We start from the raw sequence: 26,393 nt of genomic DNA, 5'->3' as shown, positions 1-26,393 counted from the left end.
GGTATTGTCTGTAAGACAACGCTTTTACGAGAAAATTTTAACAACATCCTAATTAGCAGCAAAATTTATGCACTGGTTAGACAAAGGAAATCTGACTTATTGCAGGCTTATTAAAAATCACTGAATAGGTGAAGTTAATTTATACGGAGAAATATGGAAGTACTCCAAAACCTGCTTCTTAAATGGATCTGTGTGCCATGTGGATACATGACGTGATGCAGTGACTTGTATTTCAGTAACACAGCTATATAAATACTTTAGCTATCTTATTACTAAACCCAGAATTTTTCTCATGAATCTGTCAGTTCTTGCAGTGAAGGAAAAGAGAATACAAAGTAATATGGACATAAAAGAAAGCTGTGTCTTTTCTGCAAAATTTCTTGAACATATTTATTAATCTGAAAGTCTTGTTTATTGCTGTAATCTTCTAGGAAAAAGTACTGAGCTGAATATCTAGAGAAAGTAAAAAGCATTGCTCCTCTTTGTGGTATTTAATGTGGTCCATCATAAGAGCAATGATAACATAATTATGCAATTATTGGTATATTTTCCCCTCTGGAGGCCTTATGTAGATGATTACCAGTGCACCTTTTAATGAAATTGCTACTATTTGATAAAATTACTGCCAAGACTTGAAATAATTAGAATTCACATTGCCAAAAGTCTTACATCTCCTTCCTCAGTTGAGCCTTTTCCAAATAGGCATTAATTCAGATTGCAAAACGATTCACTGTTCTCAAGTTTTCTCATTTCTCTTCATTAAAACTACCTTTTCACGCATTTCAGAAAACATGCTTTCAAGCCCGTGTTGCTCATCACAAGGAACATTCGTTCAAAATGGAAGTTGAAAGATACTGCACCTTTTAATGTAAATGTCAGCGACGAGAATTGAGAAGAAAAAGCCATTAAAGGAATAGACTGGATGAATGACAGCTGAATTTGAATACACTATGCATTAGTGCACTTTTCCATTCCTTCTAATCATTCTCCGTACTTACTTTATAATTTGTTTATTTATGTGTCTAACAGCTGATAAAACTAACTGTTGGAACAGCTGGTTAATAAGTGATTTTGGAAGAAGGCAGTAATTCAGTGGGAGTAAGGATCAGTCTAAATGTATAAATCTCAATGCTGACAAGTGTTGTGGCAAACAGTTGCTCTTTTTTTGCATATCCTACTTGTGTGTGTACATACACATATATTTATCTCTCCTCTGTATTCTTTGAGTAAGAATTAGCGGGTAGTTGTTTTAAGCTTAGACCATTCTAGTTTAAAAAAATGTGATAGGTCAGTCGTGCTTGGGGTTTGGTTTTGTTCATTAGCACATTGCCTAAATTCCTTCTGTGGTGGGAAGTTTAGGTGTAAGAGACCATAGTGCGTCAACGTGCTGTAATAAAATGAATTAATCATCTAGAATAGGTTGTTGCTCATTGTGCTTCAAGATGAGTGGCTGGACTGTTATAGTACATATGATGCTCCTTCAAAAAACAAACCCCAAAACACCAGAAAAAGCCCCAAAGCCATGACTTCCCAGAAAAAGAGGATTCAGAAAGGTATCATACCCAGCCATGGAAAGGAGCATGCCATTTGATCGTACCGTGGCCGGTTAGTATATGTGCTAAACTAGAATTATATTCAGCTACGTGTCTGCCTTTGACAAATGCCTCTATTAGCAGAGTGAGGCATGCCGATCAGAAAGGGAAAGCTGCATGCTAGGCAGGAAAAGCGGCCTGTTTGCATGGCTGGAGTTTCCTCACCCCAGCAAGTGGAAACAAAGTGGCTGGGGGAAGAGGAAGGTGCGTCTCTGTCTCCGGAAGGCAGAGTTACTTCCCCCAGCCCCCTGCCTTGAGGGACTGTTGCACTTGCATGTATAGGGCAAGTCTCACATGTTTGTTTTGGAGGTCATGTGCAGCACCTGCTCTGCTAAGCCTGCTTCTGAAGTGAGGAAGCAAGGTACAATTAGCTGCATTGCTAATTGCTGCGACCAGACCCTCTGCGGGAGCATCTGCTGGCTTCCACCCACAAGCCGGGGATCAGCCCAGGTGCTCACGCTTGTCCTGCCTGAAGTTCCTGTGTCTGTCTGTCTGGGAGAGTGGGGTATGCAGGGGCTGGAGAGCTGGCTGGCTTTGTCTTCTTGCCACCTGCCTCTAATACTGGCTTCTTCTGGTTAACCACATCTCGTTTGGAGGTGTAGCTTGGTGTCTCCTCAGTCATCAGAGCTGTTTTCTCTGCAAGGAGTAAACACCAAGTGCCTTTTGTTTGTCCTGTGGAGTGCCCTCCCAGGGTGTGAGGTGTTTAGTGAGGCAGGTCGGTGTAGGAGCAATCCCAAAGCATCCCATGGGGCGTCACTGCAGAAGGGGGTGTCTCACAGCCACAGCCAAGGTCCATGCTTCTGTGGTTGCCCACGCTCATGCCTCCACAGATGATAAAGACAGCCTTTGTTCCAGCCTCCTTCCACTTCCTCTCTTGGGTTTGCCATGGGTGGGAATCAGCTGGCTGGCTCCACACTCGCTCTTTGTGTTGGGGGATACCCGTTTCTCCTTTATGGTGGAGTCGGTTTGGCTGCGCCTTTGAGTGCTGGGCTGGCAAGCTCCCGCCTTCTGCCCTCCACAGTGCCCTTCTTCTGCCCCCTTCCCGTTCGGGGTGAAGGGTCTACGGGGGGGGAAGGCTGGATGAGAAGACAGCGGTTGCCCTCATGCAGCTGGGTAAATGTCAAAGCCCCCACTAATCCTCTCCCCTGGTTTTCTGCTTAGTAACATACAGCCTCTGAGGATCCAAAACTTTAGAGCAAGGGCAAGCGCGGGAGCATTTCTGCTTGGGAAGCACACGGCATTGAAGAGTCTGTTGGTCAGCAGATGGCACTGACTCTGTTAGGTGGGTTAGAAACAAACCACTTAGTTCTGCGGGCACGCCTGATCAGTCTAGACCCTGTAATACATGCCCGGTGACAGTTAAGTTATTTTTCAGTCTCCAAGATGAAATTGGGGCAGAGGAGCCAGTCAGTGTTTCTATCAGCAAGGATTTGTGACATTTATATATGCCGAGAGTCCGTGATGCTTGCAGGGGACAATCACGTCTTTGGTCTTTTTTGGTCTGTGTCTTTGGGGAAGACGCTAGCATGTATGTTGGAGTGGACGGTTTCTTCTGTGAAGTAAAAGGTTATACTGCTAGCCTTCTTTTCCCCCGCAGCATAGCTGAAACAGGATCTGATGTAGCTTTCAGATCAAATCATTTAAAATTGACATTTGCCATTGCTAAACTTTTCATCTAGCATAAGGGAGAGTGTCTGTTCAGTGAAGTGGAACAAAACAAGTAAGCATATGATAGCATCTCTCCTTTGAGAAATCTGGGAGGTTTTAGATATCAGAGTAAATTAAAGTTGTTTCAGAGTGATTAACATGCGAGTTTGACACTTTATTTGTTTCCTTGGGGCATGAAATGGCAGGACAAAGACAATATAATTGAAAAGGTCTTAAATTCCTCTCCATCATAGCGTATGTCAAATGTCATGGTGGCTTTAACAAATGAGAGACAGAGTGGGAAAGGCAGTACTCTTCAATTAGACCAACTAATACTGTAAAGAAGACCGGGTAGGCTTCTGGCTAGGAATTCTGCAGTAGTGTAAAAGAGACATTTTTGCTTCTGCTTTTCTTTCAGACCTGCAGGAGACTTGTGTGTCTGAAAACATGTTCATTTTTCCAGCAGTGCTGGGTATGCTGAAAGAGGATATTACCTCCCTGCAAGCCATGTCTTGCTGATATCCCCAGACCATTGCATCTACAACAGTGCCACTACTTTAACTGATAAAGCCTATCTCTTGTTTCTGCTCTCTTATGTTGTTGTAGATGAGAAACTGAAAAATGCGGTGAGTAAGGTCTGTGTGATAGCCCTTGAAATGAACCCAGTGCCCAGAATGAATAGGCACTGAAAAGAAAGTAGTCTCTCTAATAGTATCTAATCACCACAATCTTACACGAAAGTTGTGGACGTTTAGCTTGAAGTTTAGCTCCTCAGTGCATTTGTCATAGAAGAACATTAACTGGTTTAGCAATCATGGTCAGGATCAGGTCATGGTCAGGTCATTGTTTTCATTGTGCAGTGTTTGTACAGCTTACATGGGGACTGCTGGTGACTATGAAGGTTATGGACCCCCACAAGGGGACGAGGCAGAATCTCAAAGAGCCTGCTGTGCCCTTACAGTGTGTCCCAGGCCTGGGAGAGGCAGGGAGAGGGATTTGCTCTTGCTGGGTAGCAATGAACCTGCTGGCAGGTTGCTGCCAGTCCTGTGGGCTTGGCAGAACAGCTGGTACTGGGTGTGAGCAGGTTGTGGCTGTACTGTGAAGCTGCATTGTGCCCCTGTCCTTGGAGACGTTTGAGGGAACTTTAATGTGGAAGGGGGTGGGATAAGGCACCGGGTTGTTTTGTTTTGTTTTGTTTCTCTGAAAGCAATCTGTTGTGCTATAGAGCGGCCACAAACTTCTTGTTCTTGTTTTAATGTTTAGATAAGAGTTGAAAGAGGAAATGGCCACAGAGGGACTAACCTGTTGGCCTAAGGTTGTGCAGGAAATCTGTGGCAGAGCTGGGAATAAAATCCACACCGCTTGACTCTTCATCTTATTCCATGGCAGTCCCACTTCCTTTGTTTGCTTGGCAGCTGGAGATGGTCTCCAGTTGCTTGTGAGCATGATGCGGGCTTGCACCTGACGTGCTTTTCTGTGCTACAGCAGTGTTGTGGCTGAGGCTGAAAAGATCCCGCATGAAACATTTTTTCTCTTCCAGGATGGTGCACTCCTTAGCCAAAGCTTTTTTTGTTTGCATATCCCTTAATTGTTACAGGAACGTTCTGCTGTCCTTAATCATATCCCTGCAATTTGACCTGCATTTCCGATTGGTATTATCTAGAGCTGTTTCGTTTTCTAATTCCTCCAGCCCGGTTTTCCAGATGTTTCTTCTGCATGCAGAAGTCACAACTGCTGTACTCCCCCACTTTCCTCCCTCCCCCTTCATTTTTAGGGCTTAGGAAGCTGCTTGTAATATATTCATATATTCTGCTTCTTTTTTCAGTTACACAACCTTGTTCACAAGTGATCTGAGCATTGTAGTTTTTAACTTTGATTTGTTATATTACAAGGAGAAGCTAGGATAGTGGAAGTGACTCTCTTCAGCTGCGGGACACAAATTTAGAACATCCAAAATGGGTCTTGGGCTGTGCAACTCTAGGCTTTGCAATTTATTTTATATATATATTTTAATTTTTTTTAAAATGTATTGTTAATTATTAAATATTTGCCATTATCAACATACTCTGTTAGCATAAATAATTACCTGCTAGTTGCCCTTGATAACAACTCTCGAGGGTCATCCAGAACCCCAGTGTGGTACTCTGGCTATGCAGTGTATGGAGAGAGTTGGATGTTTCGCAGTGGGATCTACAGCCCTTGACCAACAGTGGGATCACTGGGATCACCTGCCCCCGCTAGCCCACAGGAGCCATGGCGGCAGAGGATGGGTTTCCTCTCTTCCCCATGTCCTGTGGGGTCCCTGTGGTCAGGTGGGCTTCACAGAGGTGGTGACACTCAGCCAATTAATGAGGTAGTGGTCCACCTCCTTTTCCAAGGTATAAGGAGGTAGGGAGAGCGTGGAGGCATGCCCAGGTGTGGGTCAGATAACAGAGTAAGGATGCACACCTACGCATGGAAATCTTCAGTGGAGGCAGCCATGGGTTCCTCCATCCTGTTGCTCAGAGAGTTTACAACCACACTGGTGATTGGTAAAGTCATGGTCCTGACTGGGGTGGACGTGGAGCCCTGGGAGGAGACACCAGACTCCATATCCCTTGGGGTTTGGCACTTGGAGATCTCTTACCATCCCTGGCATGTATCCTGACAACGCAACTGATTCCCAGATTATTAGTGTTAGTCACAGTTATGCTCATGATTTGTGTTACTGGAGTGCGCAAGAGCACCAGCGGGCCAGGAGGAGCCCTGTCCTGCCTCAGGCGTGGTACAAATGGAGCATTCTTGGGTGTGAGGTGTTAGCAGTCTGAGAAAAGATCAAGAGATAGCAGATGGACACATGCTGTGGGGATTAGTGCACTGGATTACAAGTTGTTGGTTAAACTCTCAGATTTCCGTTACTTAACTATGCCTCCAAAAAGGAGATACAAAGTAATTCCCATCTTCCTAAAGCACCCATTTTAATTCTTATCTTTTAAAGACAGGCGATATTTAGGTGCTTAATACTAAGCGCATCTGATAGTTCTTGCATTTACAACCTGTTCTTACACTGCCATACTTTTCTTGGAAGAAACATTGTTTTCAGAAGGCAATAGAAAAAAACTTTAGATTGTGGGAATCCTTTGCACAAGGCATTAACTCAATTTGTAAACTGTTTTGCTAACAATTTGTAGGCTGCATAAAGGAACCATAACAAGATTGTCTCAAAATGTCAGTGATGGTTTCAACTGGAATATCGTGGCTTTGCCACAGTGCGCTTGTTTCCTCTACGCCTTTCTTTCCTCAGCTCCAGTACGTAACACGTACCTTGTGCTCTGGATGGAGCCATGCTCTGCTGTGTTGTTTACCACCTTTAAAAACTTTTCACCAACTTGCTAAATAGTCCTGATAATAAGCGTTAAAAAATTTTGAACTCCTAACCTGAATGGGTATGATGAGTGCTAGAGGAAAGAGTAGGTAAAAGTCACAAACGTTGCATAAAAATATGAAATTATGTTTTTCTTAATCTTTCTGGCAATTATTATTTCTAGGATGCTTGTTTATATGTTCAGTCATGTGAGTCTGTGTAGAGGATTAGTGGACCTCATGTGGAAGATTTCTGGTGGCATTGGAAAAACAGGCGCTGGTGGACTGCCTGTTAGGTTTAGCACTGATAAATAAAGCTTCATCCAAGGGAGATGGGGAGAGAACGAGGGCTCCCTCCAAAACCCAGGCTACAAATGAAGTAATTAGACTCTGCATGTGGTCTGACCGTCCTTTGCTTCCTACTCTGTGGTGCATTTGTCAGGAAGAGGAGCAGTTACCTGACCTGGTCTTAATCCACTATATACCTTAAGAATAACTAAAGCTGTGAGATGAGTGAATTGTCTGGAGTATGTAACCTCATCCCAACTAATTATCCGATTGTTTTGCTTGAACGTCTGTTGTTATCTGTGTGGGTAGGGAAATTCAGCCTCTGAAAGCAGACTCAGTGTGTTTTTGCATGCAGGTGGTGTTGATTTTTGAGAAATGTTCCCCCCGGCACAGGCATGGCTATTATACATCCGGTCCAACTGTGCAATACTGTGGTATGCATTAGAGGGCCATGGGGCAATGGTTATTTGTAGGACCGCAGAGCCAGTCTTCAGAAGAGGAAGGGTTTGTTGCTGCAGCACCCGTCAGCATTTGCACACATCACAGCGATGTATATGGTTTGACAGATCCGCACTCATTTAGAAGGTCAGTTATGACATTAATCTATGCAATGCTACCTCTGATCTGTTCCTTTCCTCTGCAAACCGGTTGATGACACCCTAACTTTGACCTTCCTGCGCCCTTGTGCCCTAGGGTTGGGTGGTTAAATGGGTTTGGGAAGGAGCAGAAGCCCGATGCCTGGCTGTGCAGTACATTACAGACTAGTTTTGTCTGGGCGTTTTGGAGCCTAGGTTACGCCGTGTGTCGTTAATCCACTGTATAAATACCCAGGAGGGAAGTGGAGGGAGCGGTTCAGCAAGCCAAGCTGGCTTGGCATTTCCTCAGGGGCAAGTGAATTAGTTTATTCTCCGTGTTGCTCTGGGGCTCTTTGAATGAAGTAACCCCTTGCTGCAGGTGAGAGCGCGTCCCCGCTAGGCGTGTGTGCAATGCAAAGGCTGCAGTAAGGTCTGGGGAGGGAGCATCCCCTGTCCGTGCCCATGTGTAGGTTGTGCACCGGGAGTTTCTGTTGGCTGCAAGTGCATTTCTGTTCACATGGCCAAGGTGTCCCATTGGGTTTTTGTTGTTGAAAGGAGAGGGGCAGATAGGGGCTGTGTTGGTTGGGTGTGTGCTTTCAGAGGCCTGAAGCCGTCAGCGATGCCGTGGCAGCGGTGCTGCCAGGGCTGCTGCCGGAGGAGGGGGTGTGCAGGTGGGGCCATCGGGCTGGTGTGCTTCCCCCCGCTGCCTGTTTTGTGCCAGGCGCTAGGCGCTGAGGCCAGGCCACCACCGGCATTGCCCCTTGTGCTGGTGAAGGAGGTCTACCCTGCGGTGTGATGAGGGGACACGTTGGTGTTTGCTCCACGGCTGGGGCTGTGTGACCTGCCCAGGGCTGTGTGACCTGCCCGGTGCCGTGCTCCTCGTGGTGGGGCAGGGGGTGGACAGTGGAGGTTGTCCCAGCCTGGCCGCACACGTACCTCCCCTGGCAGGGGCCAGGCTGAGACCTTGCTCACTGCAGGCAGGGAGTGATGCCAGTGAAGGATGTCCCAGTCTTCTCCTTTCCCAGCCTTCTGTGACTCGTCTGAGGACCTAGCACCATAGTGGGGACACAGCATTGCATGTTTGCTGTTTTGTGCAGCTCATGTCATCTGTCGCTTGAAGAACCCCATGGCCTGGGGGAAGCAGCAGAGAAGTCTTCCAAAGACATCCCCGTGAAGAACTTGCATGGTCTTTCATGAGACCTTCTCAGAGGTCTTTGCCTTCTGCCTTCTGAACGTGCTGAAAGTTGCTTTCTCTGATCTGAGGGGTTTGCAAATCAGAGGTCTCCTTGCCTCTCCTTACCCTGCTGTCAGGCCCCCCTCTGTCCCAGGCAAAGGGTTTTTCCAGCTCTCCTGTCTGCAGAGCCACTGCTGGCTGGGACCTGTGCTCCTGAGACCTTGGACTTTCACTCTCCTCGGTTGAGCTGCTGTGTCACGGCTCAGGCTCACACCTGCACTCTGAGGTAGCAGATTTGAAATTAAAAGTGGTTCTTTTCCTGCCTTTTCCTGGCAATTATTATTTCTAGGATACTTGTTTATGCATACAGTCATGGAGGCGTATATGCAGGGTTGGTGGACCTCATGTGGAAAATTTCTGGTGGTGCTGGAAAAATGACTGCCTGTTGGGTTTAGCACTGATAAATAAAGCTTCATGGGAGGGAGATAGGGAGAGAATGAGGGCTCCCTCCAAAACCCAGGCCACAAACAAAGTAATTAGACTTTGCAGGTGGTCTGATCGTCCTTTGCTTCCTACTCTGTGGTGGATTTGTCAGGAAGAGGAGCAGTTACCTGACCTGGTCTTAATCCACTATATACTTTAAGAACAACTAAAGCTGTGAGATGAGTGAATTAAGTCTGGAGTATATAATCTCATCCCAAATGATTATCCGATTGTTTTGCTTGAACGTCTGTTGTTATCTGTGTGGGTAGGGAAATTCAGCCTCTGAAAGCAGACGCAGAGTGTGTTTTTGAATGCAAGTAGTATTTTCAGTGACATGACTCTGCTACTACATATGGATGTTGTACAATCTTGTACAACTGTGCTTCACATGAGAAGGACATCAGCTAGCAGCACAGTTACTGTAAGCTAAGGATTACTTGTAGGACTAAAGAGCTACTCTGAAAGAGGAGGTTTGTTGCTGCAAGACCACCTCAATATTTGTGTGTGTTCTTCTGATGTTCAAGTAGGTCCATAGTAGTGAGAATTTATATGCGTTTTTGTTTATGAGCTCCATGTTGTAGGTTCACGAAGACTTCCACATCAGGTCTGTGTGCTAACTCAGCAATCCCCAGCTTTAACTTAACAGTGGAGCCAGAGAAGCCTGTATGTGCTTCTTTCTCCAAGTACGCAGTGTAAAGTGGGAAGTAGTTGGGAATTGTAAACTGAGGCTGCCGATTTTACACAGCTTTATTTTCTGAGAACTTTTAAAAAGTTGTGTCATGGTATGTTTAGTGAAAGAGAAGCTACGAGGTCATTTAGAGCAGCTTTGGTGACTAGGAGATTGGTACCTCAGTAAAATAATTTGGTAGTATTGGGGTGGAAGCTTGAAGAATATTTTGCATAAATTTTTTTGGAGGTAAAGAGATGACAAATTGGCACTTCAACTAAAGAAATAAGTATGGAAAACATGTACTGATGCTTTCATTAAACTGGACACTTCTAATCTAAGACTGTGAGTGGAGCTTCTGAATACATGAGAGAGTGGTTAAAAAAAGATAACTGTTGAGCAAGGAAACTTTAGTTCTTGGCAACATACTGAGTAAATGACAAAGAACGATTAAAAGTGCTGCCATGTAGAATCAGGCTCATATGTTCTTGAATTTAATTTTTAAATAGCTTGGGTCTGTTCCCATTCAAAAGCCAAACCATTGCAGAAACTGGTGCATCTGAAACTAGTTTCAAATGTTTTTTTAAAGGCCAGTTTCCGTCTGCGGTGGTTATTTGCTCTGTGTGCCAAAGGTCTTACAAACCAAAAGGTGTCTGTAGAATTGCACAGTGCCACTGCAGCTTAGTATTTTTAAGAAATAACTCCCAAAATATTAACTGCATATAGACAACTATAAATAACAACTTCGCTGCAGAAAAAAAGAGAGTGTTGTATTGACAGGCATTGTATTTTGTGCCTTTTTTTGCCAGGTGGTTCACTGCCCCATGAAGAATCTTCACTGGTTGTGAATAAAGGGGAGGAATTAAGGCTGAAGTGCAACGAGGATGGACCCGTGACTTGGAATTTCCAGAACTCAGACCCATCGGCAAAAGCAGGGAGTTCCAATGAGAAAGAGTGGTACACCAAAAATGCAACAGTCAGAGACATAGGCAGATACATATGCAAAAGCAAAGGGAGTATTGTTACCTCTTTTTATGTTTTTGTTAAAGGTAAGTATCAGTGCAGGCATTATTTTTGCTTTCCTCCCCCCCACTTCCCACTCCCAAAATAATAGCACAGTAAATGCTGGAGGAGGGAATGAATTTGAGGTACAGAGGGAGAACACAGTCTGATAGAAGAAATCTTCTTCCCTGTCTAGTAGAAAGAAAACTCACTCCCAGCTTTGCTTGCAATGGCTTTTGTCACCAGAGCAAAGTTCTGGATGGGTTTCTCTTTACAGCGCTGTTGTGTTGTGGTGAAATATACTGGAGCGCTCTTTCTGGAAGCTAAGTGAAGTGACCTGAATCAGTTGTACGAGTCAGTTGTACTGTGAGGAAGCAAGCAGTATGTAGAAATGTCTTTCTAATTCCATGCCATCCATCAGTATGGAGTCATGTAAGGTTTGGTCTCAAGCTCTTGATGTATTGAGGCAGTTAGCTAAAGGATTTGGCTTTTCGAGGCCGTGCTCTCAGGCTTAAGCCAGCAGGTAGCAATGATTCCTCTGCCTCCAGCTCTTGATCTATCTTGTGACTGGTCAGAAATGTCCCAGATGGGAAAAAAAGTGCCTCTGCGCTGACACATTTTCCCAATCCTTTATTACCCTTCTTCTTCGTCCAGTGTTTTCTTCAGATTTCTTTTCTTTTGTTGGCTCCTGATCTGTGGCTTCATCAGCTGCCCTCAAGCTGACAGTTTACCATACCTGCATTCCCTTTTCCTTTCCAAGGAAGACAGTTATTTTGCTTCTCCTTCACATAGCTCTGGTGGTCTGTCTTACCTGTTGATGGGAAAAAGTCCTACAGCATCCATTTTCTTGGAGACAGCATTCTTTGTCCAACAGGCGTTGCCTCAAAGAGCCTCCTCTGAACCGTGCCAGTCCTTCGAGAATTACTGCAAGGTTGTTCTCCAAGACAGGGAGATACCAGCACAGCACAGTGAAGAGTATTTTCCCCAGGGAAGATATCTGACATTGTGACCACACAATTTAAAGAGTGGCCCTTTAACTGTTCCTGAGTTGCCCAAATAGCCATGCAGCTAGCATAGATGAGTTTTCTTGACCTTCTGTGTTTCTCTGAGACTATGACTAAAGGAAATCTGGCATGTATTTTATCTATATGTGACAAACATTGTTGACTTTATCTACCATGACTGTTTTCCTGAAGGTCATGGTAATTATCCCAGACAGCTGTGATTATAGAGATGTTTGTGCCTTCCATTACATGAGTGACTCCTTCACCTCACGACAGCAGGCAACTCTCCCTTCCACTGAGCATGATTACCAAAGCATCAGAGAAGTTGTGTGGCCCTCATGCAACATGTTGTTAATTTCTTTGCCTTAATTGTGTGAAAAATGTGCAAGCTTCACTTTGACAAGTTCCTGGCAGTAAAATAAGTATGTTTGTGAGGTTGGCCATCATTTTGCAGTAGGCCGTGGCTTAATGACATCTTACATCACCTTGAAGATGCTGCCATGAGCTCAGTTGCTTGTGGGGTTGCCACAAGCACCCCCTGCGCTTTCTGCTTGTAAAGCTGGGAATGAAGAGAGAACAGGACCAAGAACTTCAATGCTGTGCAGTCCCACGTGGCACATAAAATGGTGGCAGCTGTTTATCTCTTACATCCATCTGGATCTACTAAAAACAAACTTTCTATGCTTCTGTGACTGAGGATGACACAGTGTTGACAGACTGTAGGCGCCTACCTCTTTCACCTTTCTGCTTTGGCAGAAAGTGCCTGTGTTGTGTCTATAGAAGCAGTTTGTGTCCCTATCCAGGCAAGTTTAGTGAAGATCAAGCTAGTTCAGACACCTACATAAGAGAGAAAAATCTCTTGATTTTGATCTCCAGTCTTTTCAGACACAAGCAACAATAAGCACGACCACATCTTGTGTTGGAAACCTGAGGTATGCCCAGAAAGCAAGTGCTACCCAAGATGTACCTGGGGTGGAAAGCCGCGAAGGGAAGAACATGACCATGAGCAGCCTTGTTTGTGCCTGGATTCCCTACAGCAAATCCTTTCATGTCTTCTCACTGTGATGTCTCCCTTCCAGAGGGGGATGGAAGATGGGAGGGGAACACCTCAGCAATTCTGCTTCCCCCAGCCAAGGCCCTCCCTGCATTTCCAGCTATTAGTGAAACAGGTCTTTGTTCTTTTCTTCTATTTTCAAAAATGTCTTTTTTTTTCCTAGGGAGCCATACTTTCTGTACAGTGAAGATATCTTGGCTCTGTCCATATTGGAGAAAAAGTGGGCTGAGAGGAAACCGATCAGTTAAGTCTCTGTCAGCAGGGACATTTAGATGAGCTCTTCTAGTCCACTGCTCTTCCAGCTCAGGAGTGACAGCTATTCATAGAATTTCTCTAAGTATCTCCGTGCGCAAAACATCACACTTTGGTTCTGTTCAGACATCTTTTACTTTTGCACTTGTTAGTAGTCTCCATCCTCTAGTTCTGGACTGATGCTTCAAAGCTTTTAGTTTGTGGGGGCTTCTTGGGTGGCAGTATCAAATGAGGTTAAAACTACACCCTCACTCCAAGGTAGAAACCAGCCAGTAACTTCTCTGTTCAGTTATGAGCAACCTTCGACTTAGCATTTCCTAATTGCTTATGTAAATGTCCTATGCTTCATTTTCAGCCTGGTACTTCTTGTCTTAAGCCAAATGCACATTGTCCATCATCTTAACCAAATTCTCTCAGTCTTCCCTGTTAAGTCATGGTTTGTTCATCTCTAATCATTCAAGTTGTATGAAGCCAGTTTGCAAAAAAGAAAGAAAACTTTTCCCTCTGTTTCTACATTTCTAATTCATGCTACTCTGTAGGGAGGGGCAGATGGGAGCTGAAATAAGCTTTTACAGAGTGTTTGTCACCACACCATCCTTTATTTTTGTGTTTGCTATTAATGGTGAGGTTCTTAGCATTTCAAGGTCATCAGCTGTCATGGACTTCAACTTTGGTTGTAAAAGTTTAAAGTACTGTATGTGTCTTGGTTGGCTGAGATGAAATGCTTTACAAAAGTTACCTCGTGAAACATTACATGACAATTTTTCAATCAGATACGCTGTTTGTATGCCCAGTTTTTTCTAAGGAGGCTAAAAATAACCTCTGCTTTCAGGGAGGGGAGAGAGAGAGAGAAAAGTTGTTTGGTGCTTCCTCTGGTAACAATGTGTGTTTATTTAGATTATGTATTTTACAGAAGTGAAAACCATAATTTAGGTGCTTTTCAACTTCCATTTGCTCATAAATTTCTTCAAAATCCTCCTGTGGGCATGAAACCTTACAGACCTGCCACTAGCTAAAAGCAAATCACTTTTAATGGCCTGTGAAAATCTGTTTACTGTTGCTGGGGGGTGGAGGGTGGAGGGTTTGGAGCTAAACAAGGCAAAAAAAAAATCCATCTCCAAATAAAAAAGCAGTAAGATTATTTTTAGTGCACATGATTCTTTAGTGTGTCTGGTATTGAATACTACTGCACATCTCCCGTTGTGCTGCTCTTTTAAAATGAAATTTATTGTCTCTTGGTAAACATGAATTGGGTAATACTCGGTTTTACTGGCTGAATGTAAAACTTTCCTTAATGTAAGTGCCCAGTTGCAGAGTTAGGGTAGTCAGAAGTTCCCTGTGCAATGTCAGCTTCTCTGACAGGTCTTTGTGTTTCTTCACAGATCCAAACGTGCTCTTCCTTGTTGATTCTCTGATCTATGGAAAAGAAGACAGTGACATCCTGCTAGTGTGCCCGCTAACAGATCCAGATGTTTCAAATTTCACGCTGAGAAAATGTGATGGCAAACCTCTCCCCAAAAATATGACGTTCATTCCCAATCCCCAGAAAGGCATCGTTATAAAGAACGTACAGAGGTCATTTAAGGGCTGCTACCAGTGCTTGGCCAAGCACAACGGAGTTGAGAAAAAATCGGAGCACATTTTCCTGAATGTGAGGCCAGGTAACACAGGATTTTCACCTTCTTGTGGAGCACCTGATTTTCCCCTTTATCTCCCAGGAGCTGATGGGAAGTGCTGTGAAGCATCACCTTGTGTCCTGACCTTGTCATGGGGAGGCTGGAGGTGGTGGTCTCCTCTGGAGGTTTTTGGAATCTTCTCCTCAAAGCCAGATGTGCTTGAGCACCAGGATATTGCTCTGTGGTGCTTGTGACTACTGCAGGCAGTCCAGAGGAGGGTGGTGGGCCTAGAAAGCTTGTTCTGGGCAAGTTGTGTTGGGGCACAAGTCGATCTTGTGACATTTGGCTTGTGGCTGTGCTGAGCAGGCTTGGCCATGATCACTTTTATTGTCTGTTCCTGGTGATTTCCAGGTGTTTTTTTCACCAGTCTAATAAATGTGGGTTGTGCTGTTAAACTTTGAGGACGAACCAGTGCCCTAAGGTTTGGACAGGTTTGTGCAGGCAAGGTGGAGATTTGGGTGCCTGACTCACAACACAAGTCTGATACCCACAAGTGACAGCAGGAGGAACTGATTGATGGCATTGAAGAATAGGGATTCAGTGGAGAGGCAGAGCTTGGGGGAGCAGAGGGCCCTTGTTTGTCTCCATCTTCATGAGTGAGGATGGTCACAACAGCAACCACATGCCCAGATCATGATGAGGAATGCGTTGTGGCTGAGCTGCCAGATGCACCACTTAGCTCTGCAAACCTGTTGATGATGCCCTAACTTTGACCTTCCTGCGCCCTTGTGCCCTAGGGTTGGGTGGTTAAATGGGTTTGGGAAGGAGCAGAAGCCCGATGCCTGGCTGTGCAGTACATTACAGACTAGTTTTGTCTGGGCGTTTTGGAGCCTAGGTTACGCCGTGTGTCGTTAATCCACTGTATAAATGCCCAGGAGGGAAGTGGAGGGAGCGGTTCAGCAAGCCAAGCTGGCTTGGCATTTCCTCAGGGGCAAGTAAATTAGTTTATTCTCCGTGTTGCTCTGGGGCTCTTTGAATGAAGTAACCCCTTGCTGCAGGTGAGAGCGCGTCCCCGCTAGGCGTGTGTGCAATGCAAAGGCTGCAGTAAGGTCTGGGGAGGGAGCATCCCCTGTCCGTGCCCATGTGTAGGTTGTGCACCGGGAGTTTCTGTTGGCTGCAAGTGCATTTCTGTTCACATGGCCAAGGTGTCCCATTGGGTTTTTGTTGTTGAAAGGAGAGGGGCAGATAGGGGCTGTGTTGGTTGGGTGTGTGCTTTCAGAGGCCTGAAGCCGTCAGCGATGCCGTGGCAGCGGTGCTGCCAGGGCTGCTGCCGGAGGAGGGGGTGTGCAGGTGGGGCCATCGGGCTGGTGTGCTTCCCCCCGCTGCCTGTTTTGTGCCAGGCGCTAGGCGCTGAGGCCAGGCCACCACCGGCATTGCCCCTTGTGCTGGTGAAGGAGGTCTACCCTGCGGTGTGATGAGGGGACACGTTGGTGTTTGCTCCACGGCTGGGGCTGTGTGACCTGCCCAGGGCTGTGTGACCTGCCCGGTGCCGTGCTCCTCGTGGTGGGGCAGGGCAGCAGAGGCCATCTCAAGTGTGCAGTTTGCTCTGGCAAATTGAAGAAGTCTTTTTCCTGGTGTTCTGCAAACTGTCATATAGTGAATTTTAATGAATACTAAATTTCAACTAAGAGAACAAAAGTTTAATCGGTACAGGCATCTCTGGCATTCTCCTTTGATGACAAAAATCAAGTCCGTTCTTGCTGTCTCTGTTGTTGGTTCTGTAACAAGGGGTTTTTTTTCCCAACTGTTTTTTCAGTGATGGCCAAAGAAACCAAGCAGTGGATTGACATAACTGACATTTCTCTGACACAGGAGAATGCATAGTATTGGACTGTTCATGTTTTTTATGGGATAGGTCTGTACTCGCTCGATAAAGCAGTGACTTCAGATGGGAGGGTGCTGACCTGGCATCCATCGCCAGCGGCCCACTGATGGTGGGCAGCCGTAGGTGGCCCACGGGACCTGGGCGCTCTGCCCGTGTTCTCCATCTGGGGGAAAGCATGCAGTAAATGGAAGCACCTGCTGAAGACCATCAGCAGTAAAGCAGTATTGTCATCCCCGGTGTCGTAATTACTGTGCTGTATTGTTCAATCCTTGTCAAGTTCATCAGGTAAAACTCCTACCATCTCCTTGGCTGGAGACTTAAGTGTGTTGGAGACCCTTTGGTGGGCATTGTTTTTGTGATCATAACCGTGGTGCTCAGACCCCCAGGCTTGAGTTTCTGGTGCAGAAAGACAGAAGAGGCATCCATGAAACAGGAAGCTGTGCAGGTGTACTCAGACATACACCAGCCCTACTACGATAGCACAGGGAGTGTTTATGTCCAGCCATTCTCAAAACAATGAGGGGCTTTATGGCCTTGCGGCTTTTTTTTGGTTGTCTGTAGATGTTGCAGGCGGGTGAGAACACAGCATGCCTTCTGCACCGGCTTCCTCCTGTCTCTTGGGTACTCCTGAATGCCGGGAGGGGAATTTTATGTGAGCCTTTATATCTGAAGAGAGCAAACATGTTTCTTTGTTCTCTTCTGTAGAACATGAGGAAAACATTATTGTTAAAGTATCAATGGCTGAAAAGCATAACATTTTCCTAAGTTTCTTATAATTTACCTAAGACAACTACAAAGCCTGTGTCAGAGGCAGGAAGAGAGTCTGGAAGGCCTTATCTGATACATGTTGCATTCATGGTTTGAAAGTGAGTCTTCCTGCATAAAAACCCTAGTGGGAAGTTCATTGGAGTCTCATAAATGAGGAAAATTTGAAGAAAAGATGAAAACAAAAAAAAACTGTGGAGGGAACAGGAAGAGCTGAAGAGCTTTGCAGAGATAAGAGACACCCAGTCCTCAAATATACTTGACTGTTGACAAAAAACACCCCAAAGCAGAACAGGGGTACAGCTAGCCCATGGCTGCTTGCAACCACCTGTGTCTTGGGTGGCGAACTTGTCCACGGTCTTGGCTCCAGCCACCTCTGAACCCTCACCGTGAACACAGGTTGTGGTGCTCTCAGAGGCAGGTGTGCTGAAGTCCTTGAAGTGTACCTGTCCTTCCTAGGCTGTCCATCAGGGGCTTTTCAGGGATCTGTCAGACAGTACTTCACATCAGCTGTAGTCATTTGTAATTAAAAGTTGCAATTAATGCTAGGCTGTGGTTCTTCAGTGGCTGATCCTCACCATGTTTTCAGTTACAGAGTGCAACTTTTTAATCACAGTCCGTAGAATGAATCGTCTCATTGATGGTTCAACATCGTTCAAGTTTCTTCATGCAAGTTGCTAAGCTCTAACAAGTATAATATAACTTTAAGTGTAATTTGAAGGGAGATCGAAGCAGAAATGTGCTTGTTGTAAAGGAACAACTGTGTAATATGTTAAAGAAATTTAAACACCTCTCGGAGGCCTGAAATTTTATTGGAAAGTTAATGACTGTTGATTTTTATCCCTCCTTGGAAGCTCTGAAGCTAATGAAAAGTAACGCACTTCTGAATTGTTTTCCAGTTCACAAAACTCTTCCCGTCATCACCTTATCCAAAAGCTATGAGCTTCTCAAAGAAGGGGAAGAATTTGAAGTTACATGCATAATCACGGATGTGGATAGCAGCGTACAAGCTAGTTGGATTTCTCACAAAAGTGGGGTGAGTTCCTTTAGTTGTATCATGTATACCTCAGCATAGTACGCAAACTCTCTGTAGACATTCACGTGCTTGTCTTGGATACTTGATGCTGTATCAGTTTGGTTTTGTTGCATTTCCAAAGGTCCTGCATCCCACAGACTGGTGAGGGGTCAGCAACAACTGTCCCATGCCCGTGCGGGAGGAAAAGCAACCACACAGGCTTTTCTTCCCAAACAGAAATTAAAGTTAGGCTCTTCAATGTGAAGTTTAGGTGACCTCTGTTGGGCTGCCTAAATACGGAAGCACGGAGTGCCTACACATCACATTGCAATCAATGGGAGCTGCAAATATCAACACATGGACTGCAAATTACATATTCTAGTCGTTATCATTAACAGTAAAATACCTGCTAATTAGCATAGGGTTGTATGTGACAGGAATAGTAGTAAGCATTCGCAGGAATGATTAATTCATTTAAATTACATGGTGTGCCTCACCAACTGGGAAACTTCTGAAAAATGAACCAGTGAACTGGCTTCTGTCTGTAGTGATAGATGAAGTTACTGCCTGGCATCACCAAATTAAATTATTGGTAGGCTAAGTGCTCCAGGAGAGTTCGTTACTGGCCGTGGAGCTATTCTGCAGACGAGGGGCAGAGAGATTCCCTCCCCTGGTCAGCCAGTGTGCAGCCAGCTCTGCCTTTGAAATGAGCAGGAGGCACTGGCTTGTTTTTAAGAATGCTTCTTGGTCTTCTGGGTATACCCTGAAATTTAAATGAATTAAAAGCCCTTGTGAAGACCTGTTAGTAACTCATGCTGTATATGTTCCCATGCTAATTGGCTGGTCTTTTACTGGTAATGGTAGTGACTAGAATACGTAATCTGCAGTCCATGTGTGTATGGAAAGAAAGGCTTCTGTGATGCTGTGATGTTTGGATAAATCACATCTCCTCGGGCAGAGAGCGAACGGGAGGCCCGTTCCCTGGGGTTGGGTGTGCCATGCTTAGCTAATCTGCTGGCTCTGGCAGAGCTGCTCCCACTAAGTGCTCACTGCTCCAGAAATCCCACCTCACAGCTCCAAGGGTTGAGGTGATCTAAATGACTGGAAGGCAGCATGGGACATGCAGATGAGGCTTTTGGTCCTGCGCCAAGGTCAACTACAAGTCCTTCATCTGAGAACTTCATTTCTTCTATTGTTCCCCCTGTTTTGTTTGTTACAGTGTGATGAAATCAGGGTCTTTCCTTAAGTTTTTGTGCTTTATCACTTTTCATTTTATGAGTAAAAGCCATGAGGAAAATATTTTTGACCAAATAAGTTTGACCTTTCCGGTAAATAGCATGGAATGCTATCTTTTAAATATTGACTATCAAATTAAATTTGGCACTGAAACAGAATACATAAAATTCATGTGTATATAGATGCAGAATTACATTTTGTCCTGAGCAGGTCAAAGGAAAAAAAGCCAAAACACTTCCCTTGTATGACTGAAATTATCACCACTTTTGAAAATTAGGAGACTTGTTATAAGCAAGCACATCCATACAAACCAAACTGCTATTTGTGATTATTATAGTTCAGGAGGAACCCCAGATGTGTTGAGAAGATTAAATTTATCTAGAACCTCTTGGCATCTCCAAGGATTGAAATCATTCTGCTAGAAAATCACAACAAGTCCAGGTCTGCATGTGGATTAATCAGTGTAAATTTATCAGTCTTTCCAACCACACCAGGCATTCTCACAGAAAGTAAAGTCAACACCTCAAAGCATTTATTTTTTCTTTAGTTCCAGCACGTGTGCGTAGGCATAGAGTCATGATATACTCAACGCTTTGGAAAGAAAATGAAGTTTCCAATTGCCTGTAAGATTAATAAATCTGGATTGCAGAGTGGGTTCCGGAGCAAAAGCGTGCCATGAGCAGGTCTCTCTGCAGTATGTCTGCAATGAGGAGGTGCCACGGGCTCGGGGCATAGAGTGACCAGTTTAAAATGAAGCTCCAGCACCTTAAATCCTCTCTTGTCATTCACTGGGAAGCATTGCAACAGCTAGAGAGATCAGTGATTTTTAGGCACCACTTGAGTGCTGAAACACACTTCAGAGTTGCAATGACTTTTTACAATAGCTGCAGCTTCTGAGCATTAGGAAAGTCAACACCCAGTGTTCATTTTGCATCAAGCCCTACAGCTAGAAGCGTTGTTAGTGCAAATAAAACCTTCTGTCGGTTCCTCACCTTCATCAGCATTAGAAATTTAGCCAGAGTGAGCTGGGTCTGACCTTGGGCACCACAGTCTTTTCTCTGTATGTTTGAAATATTCAAAGAAATTAGAGTTTCAGCTTTGTGGCTAGGGCTGATCTCTCCCATTGGGCTCTCTCGGGGCAGGTGAACACACACACGCGCGCGCGCACACACACACACATGTTCTTGCCTCGCAGTGGAGCTTGAGGAGGAAAAAAATAAAGAATAAGGGGAGGGGATAGGACTTAGGAGAGGACATTATCTCCCAAAGACAGCTGATCACACACTTGTTTTGCATGGAGGGATTCTAGTGACAGGTTTGTCATGCTGGCTTATTATTCCGGTTTAAAGTTATGAATATTAATATAGCAAAGTTATAATTACTTCTATTTTTAATTTATCTAGGAAAGATGCTGCATACACAGTGTTTTAGATGTTAATTGTTTTTTACCGACAGATTGTTACAAGCAAAAGCAGAAATTTGGGTGATTATGGATACGAAAGGAAATTAACATTGAACATCCGTTCAGTGGGAGTTAATGATTCTGGAGAATTCACATGCCAAGCAGAAAACCCTTTTGGAAAAACCAATGCCACAGTAACCTTGAAAGCACTAGGTAAGTAGTTCTTGTAGAAATCTTAACATTTCTAAGAACGGAAGGTAGAAAGTGAGAACACTTCCCTTCCACCTCTCTCCTTTCCCCCAAACCTCAGTGAGTGAAGTTGCTTTATTAAAAGTTTATTGCTGACTGGTATCATATAGAATGGCTGAGGAAGTGGTGTGGTGTGTATGACTACTTTAATTTCTACAACCCTTTGCATGTTATTGGAATGTGATGTTAGAAAAAACATCCAACAGTGTTTCCATCTCTCTGGTTTGTCTCATGCTTCCTGGTTTAATTTTAAATTTAATCCAGTCTTAATGAAGCAAGTAATTTACCTTTGCCTAGTACTATCCCTATGCTTAAGTAATTTGGCAGTGCAAGCACAAAGCGTATCTTTAATACTTGCCTGCCAAGCACAGAAAATTTCGCTGACATCCGCGTGTCAATGTTTTTTATGTAGAAGCTATATGTGTACCTCTATTTAAAATAACGCCACGAGGAACATTGCAGTCTGCATAGACAACATGAAATGTTCCAGAGTTCACCCTCGTGGTAAACCCACTACCCTTCACTTCCACAGGTTTTGGATCATGTCTCTTAACAGTGAGTGAACTCCCTCCCTCCTCTGGTTTAATAACAGACTCATTTAGAGTCTGCTATATATTAACTTGGTTGACACACAGTGCCATTTGAATTTTAAAGCTGCTGAAACCTGCTAATTTGATAAACCAATTAAGGACATGTTGGTATACTTAATAAGATCATTCTGAAGAAGTCTGCGTAGTTGGCTGAAATTGTTTCAGTTCCTCACCATTCAAGGGTGCAGTAACTGAGGGAAGGGTAGCCTTGGATCTTTTTTCCTTTTCAAATTTGTTTTTCTGTTGCACAGATACTTCTGCAACATTTCTTTTTTTGCTTTCCCCAGTAACTTAAAGAAAACAGAAGTATTTGACCTATGTGGGTCAGATCTTCAGCAGAGTGGCAGAGGTTTGAGTGTCTTTAACCTTGCTCTGCCATTCGAGGGGGTAGGGCTTATAATAATGGTGATGTTTTCCTCATTTTTTTACAGGAGAGACTAAATTAATATGTAAAAGAGTGAAACAGTGTGAAGTATGAAAGAAAATCTTTTACCCACGGGGAACAATATGAAAGCTTTTATTATAAGAAGAGGGAAGTTCTTAACTACAGAGATTCTTAGGACTACAACGTATGCAAATGTGGCTTTAAAAAGGATTGAATTTGGAAGGTCTGGGGACTAAAATAAAGCACAGCATTATAAAAAGTAGAAAATAAAGTAACAAATTTGTATTTAGTAAAATGCAAAGTTTGATTTAATAAAAAAATCAGAGAAAAGCTGAAGTCTTTCCTTTTCGAGATGCTTTTCTCTCCCCAGCCTCTCCAATTTGACTTAAAATAAAATAAACTCTGTCTCCTGGTTGCCTTTCACCATTCATTGTCAAACTGACTATATTTATCTGAACTATGCCAGCTCCCAGGGTCCTGGGAAGTGGTGTATGGCATGTACTGGAGAGATCCTGGAACTGTATCTGTTTCTAAATCGTTCTGGCTTTAACATTAGCCAAACATGTTACAAGAAATAATGGGTATTTTTGGTAAATTTCCTAATTACTTTTTTAAGCAGTGGATTTAGCTAATCATAAACGGTTTCTAGAACCATTTCAGGGACTGATCGCACAATCAGAATTTTATTTGCAGGCTCTTGGGTCCGATTTTGAATCTAGGTTGCACAGGGGATCCTGTGTTTATACAGAAAATAGAAAAAAGCTCTGCAAAGGAACTAAAAGTCTTCAGCTTCTGGATTTAAAACCTTTTTCTGTTTTCTAATGATGGAGAGCATTTTAGACCATACCTGCCTGCTGTGAGTTTAACTTCATCCTTTCTTCTCCGAAGCATCTGTCAAGTGCTCTGGCAGCTCCATATGCTTTCACCAAGCCCTGCTGGCTCTGGTTTTCCCGAGCTCAGGTGCCCAGCTGGCCACAGCAGTTTGATTACGAGAAAGTGGGAAGAAGCAGGGATCCGAGATTGACTTTCAGTCTAAATTCAAGCTCTCTCACTAAATGTGTTTCCTGGTAATTGCAATCTGCCTGTCAAACTGATAATTCCCATGTGAATTTGTGTAATAGGACTGAAAAATTTGTCTTTTCAAAGTGAATAATCCTGAAACTGATGAGTTTATTAATGAAATTAAACCCATTGCAGTAAGGATGCTGCTCCACATAATATTTTGGAATGGAACTGCACAATGATAAATGGTATTTGCCAAATAAAAGATTAAGACCCAGCAGTAGATGCACAGAAAAGCCTTAGTTTAAGACTATTGGCATCCAGGTCTGTGGACTTAGCACATTTTTCTCTAATAACAATTTTTAATAGCTTCATTTGTAATGTCATTCTTAATTACACTTGACAAAGAAACCTGAAATACTCTACTTTATTGTTATAAGTGATCAATTTATCTTGCTTTTTTCTTAGTGTTTCTTTTGTACCTTACATTTAGCAACTCTGATTTTTGGAAAAATGTAAATACTTGAGTAAAAGCAAGCACATGCTTGCATTTTTCCAAAAGCAAATAGAGGCTATTTGTCACCAGAAGATGGAATTATTTTTGTTAAGGCACTCAAGGCTGCTTTAAGTCCTGTGCCTCATTGCTATACATAGCTAGTGGCCTTGGTTTTGGCAGGTGAGGGTTCAAGCTCTGCTTTGTAGATAAGGTTTCCTGTTTTGCAGTTGGATGTTTGATCACTAGGTCTTCGAGTAGTCTTAAGTGTGGTTAGGGTACTGACGATCTTCTGAATGTCCCTGAAATTGTTTTTCTTCTCCTCTTATGGCCGTCAGCTAAAGGATTTGTCCGTTTGTTTGCAACAATGAATACCACAATAGATATAAATGCAGGACAAAATGGAAATCTAACAGTTGAATATGAGGCATATCCAAAACCAAAGGAGGAAGTCTGGATGTACATGAACGAAACATTACAGAATTCATCAGACCATTATGTTAAGTTCAAGACTGTGGGCAACAACAGGTAATATGAATGACTGTAAGTGCTATTGATTTCACTTTGGAACAGCAAACTACAGTCTGCTGTGGAAAGACGAAAGTGGAGACGGTGAGAAAATTGTGATTATAAAAGATCTCGTAGTCTGCGTGGCTTACCACAGTAAACGGTGCAAAGTCTGCTAACCTAGATCTAGAATAGCATTGAGCTAACCACACCATCTGAGGACCAGTGGGCCACAAACTCACGACGCACCTACAAGATGCCATTCCTGCCCAATAAGCAAAAATAAGAATGTAAAGCTGTTTGTGTGCAGAGACTCCCTCCACCATCACAGCAGAGCCCAGTGCTCTGGGCAAAAGCTTATGCTTTTATTTCTGCTGTGCACTGTTCTCTCCTGAGCCCTGGTCCTCCAAAAGTCCAGTGTAGCACCTAGCACGTGTGGCTTGGGTTGTGTATCTGGGTTCTCTCCTCAGCGAGAAAAGGAGCAGGCAGTGGTGTGTGCACGGGGTCCGAGCCTGGTGCTGAGCTGTCACCCAGGCGCACTTTGTGGGTGTTAGAAGTGGCAAAACTTTCGGATGCTGTAGTGCAAAGGCAGTCGTAATGCAAGATAAGAGTGTCGGCATGGACAGTGCCTGCAGAAGAAGGCGGTGAGCTAATGATTCACTCCTTAGCTTCCGTGCAGCAATTGCCTGTTCACCGCAAGTTATGAGCATCAGTAATGCTTAATTTTTTTCTTTACAGTTATACAAATGAACTTCACCTTACCCGATTAAAAGGAACAGAAGGAGGCATTTACACATTTTTTGTGTCCAATTCTGATGCCAGCTCCTCTGTAACATTTAATGTCTATGTGAAAAGTAAGTAAAGTGAACAGTCTGAAATATTTCATTATCACAGTCATTGTATTTTATACAACATAATGTATGCGCAAGATGTCACACTGTGGTTCAGTGTATGAGAGGTTTTCTGAAGTGAAGCACATGCTAGAAAACTATTTAAATGTCAAGATACAGAAGTGCAGAGTACTTACACAAATCCACCCACTATCCAGCATGACCTTCCATTCTAACGAACGTATTCCAGAGGTTACCGGACAGCAGATAGATAGTTTATACAGGAAAAAAACTGTAGCACCTGGAAAGACTATCTCAAAAATAAGCGTGTACCATAAACGTTTGATAATTTAAGGTGGAGCGAGATATACGGGGATTATAATTTGCATTTTTGGCAGAGAAGTTGTTATTAGTTGTCTTTAATTTCTTGAGTTGGATGCAAAGTTTGAAAGAATTATTCACTTGTGCCTTTTGGTGTCTAAATCCTTCTGTATAATAATATAGATCACCATTGTTTTAGAGAAATCTGCATAGATTTCCAAATACGTGTGCTGTCGTCTTTGGGACATGCTTGTAAAACAAGAGCATCAGTCTCAGTTCCAAACAGTGTTCTTCAAGACAAAAGCTAAATTTCAAAATGAATTCAATGAAACCTTCAGGAAACCCTGTCCTCCTTTGAAGAGCCCTCCTGTTAGAGCATTTCATGCTCTCAGCAAACAAATATTGGCAGCTGCTAAAGGCCAAGCTTAAGGAAAATTAAACCAGGAGGCGACTGCAGGCAAACTGGAGAAAATAAGGCGAGGCAGAGAATGATGCCTTCAAGCCCAGCAGGAGGAACTGTATAGAAAGTGAATGAATGTGCTGCAAATACAGTTCTGTGTTGCTGCTGTGCTTCAGCGGCACTGTGTCCTTCTCTGGGCACAGGCTTATGTAGAGGAGGACTATCGAGGGCTGCACAAATGCACAAAATCCTAGATACTAATTTCTGAATTCTTCTCATTTATCACTGAAGGTCAACATTTGCAGCATCACTATTAGCAATGCCATAGTTTGGGTGTAGAAATGTCACTTGGGTTCCTTTCAGAACATGGCATTTCTTCCTTCATCTGTGAATGCTGTGATTTTTATGCTTGTGCCTTTTCCGTTTCCTAGCTGTGATTTCTGAGATGAGGGCATTGGTGACCTCTGATGTCCTTTGCCGCTGTGGATGAGTGTGGGTTACAGTCATGAGGGATAACTGTACTATTTTACAGATTAGTGGAGCAAATTGTTGAGCCAGAAGTTTAATTTCTGGGAAGGAATGGGAGAAATTGCAGGTTGCCTGTGGAACTGTCAGTT

General features: G+C 43.8%; 1 protein-coding gene across 1 annotated transcript in view; it reads left to right on the top strand.

Annotated features, from left to right (window-relative positions):
* The window catches only part of KIT (KIT proto-oncogene, receptor tyrosine kinase), a 56,513-nt gene that overhangs the window by 8,708 nt on the left and 21,412 nt on the right, over positions 1-26,393 (top strand). The window contains exons 2-7 of the mRNA XM_075709157.1: positions 10,578-10,817; positions 14,463-14,741; positions 18,246-18,382; positions 21,053-21,212; positions 24,057-24,246; positions 24,964-25,079. Of these exons, the coding sequence (XP_075565272.1) occupies positions 10,578-10,817; positions 14,463-14,741; positions 18,246-18,382; positions 21,053-21,212; positions 24,057-24,246; positions 24,964-25,079 (1,122 nt within the window). The remainder of the gene's footprint in view (positions 1-10,577; positions 10,818-14,462; positions 14,742-18,245; positions 18,383-21,052; positions 21,213-24,056; positions 24,247-24,963; positions 25,080-26,393) is intronic.

The sequence above is a fragment of the Pelecanus crispus genome, chromosome 4, assembly GCF_030463565.1.
Source record: "Pelecanus crispus isolate bPelCri1 chromosome 4, bPelCri1.pri, whole genome shotgun sequence".
Classification (NCBI taxonomy): domain Eukaryota; kingdom Metazoa; phylum Chordata; class Aves; order Pelecaniformes; family Pelecanidae; genus Pelecanus; species Pelecanus crispus.
The sequence above is the reverse complement of the archived record's forward strand: the minus strand, read 5'-3'. Positions and strand labels throughout refer to the sequence as shown.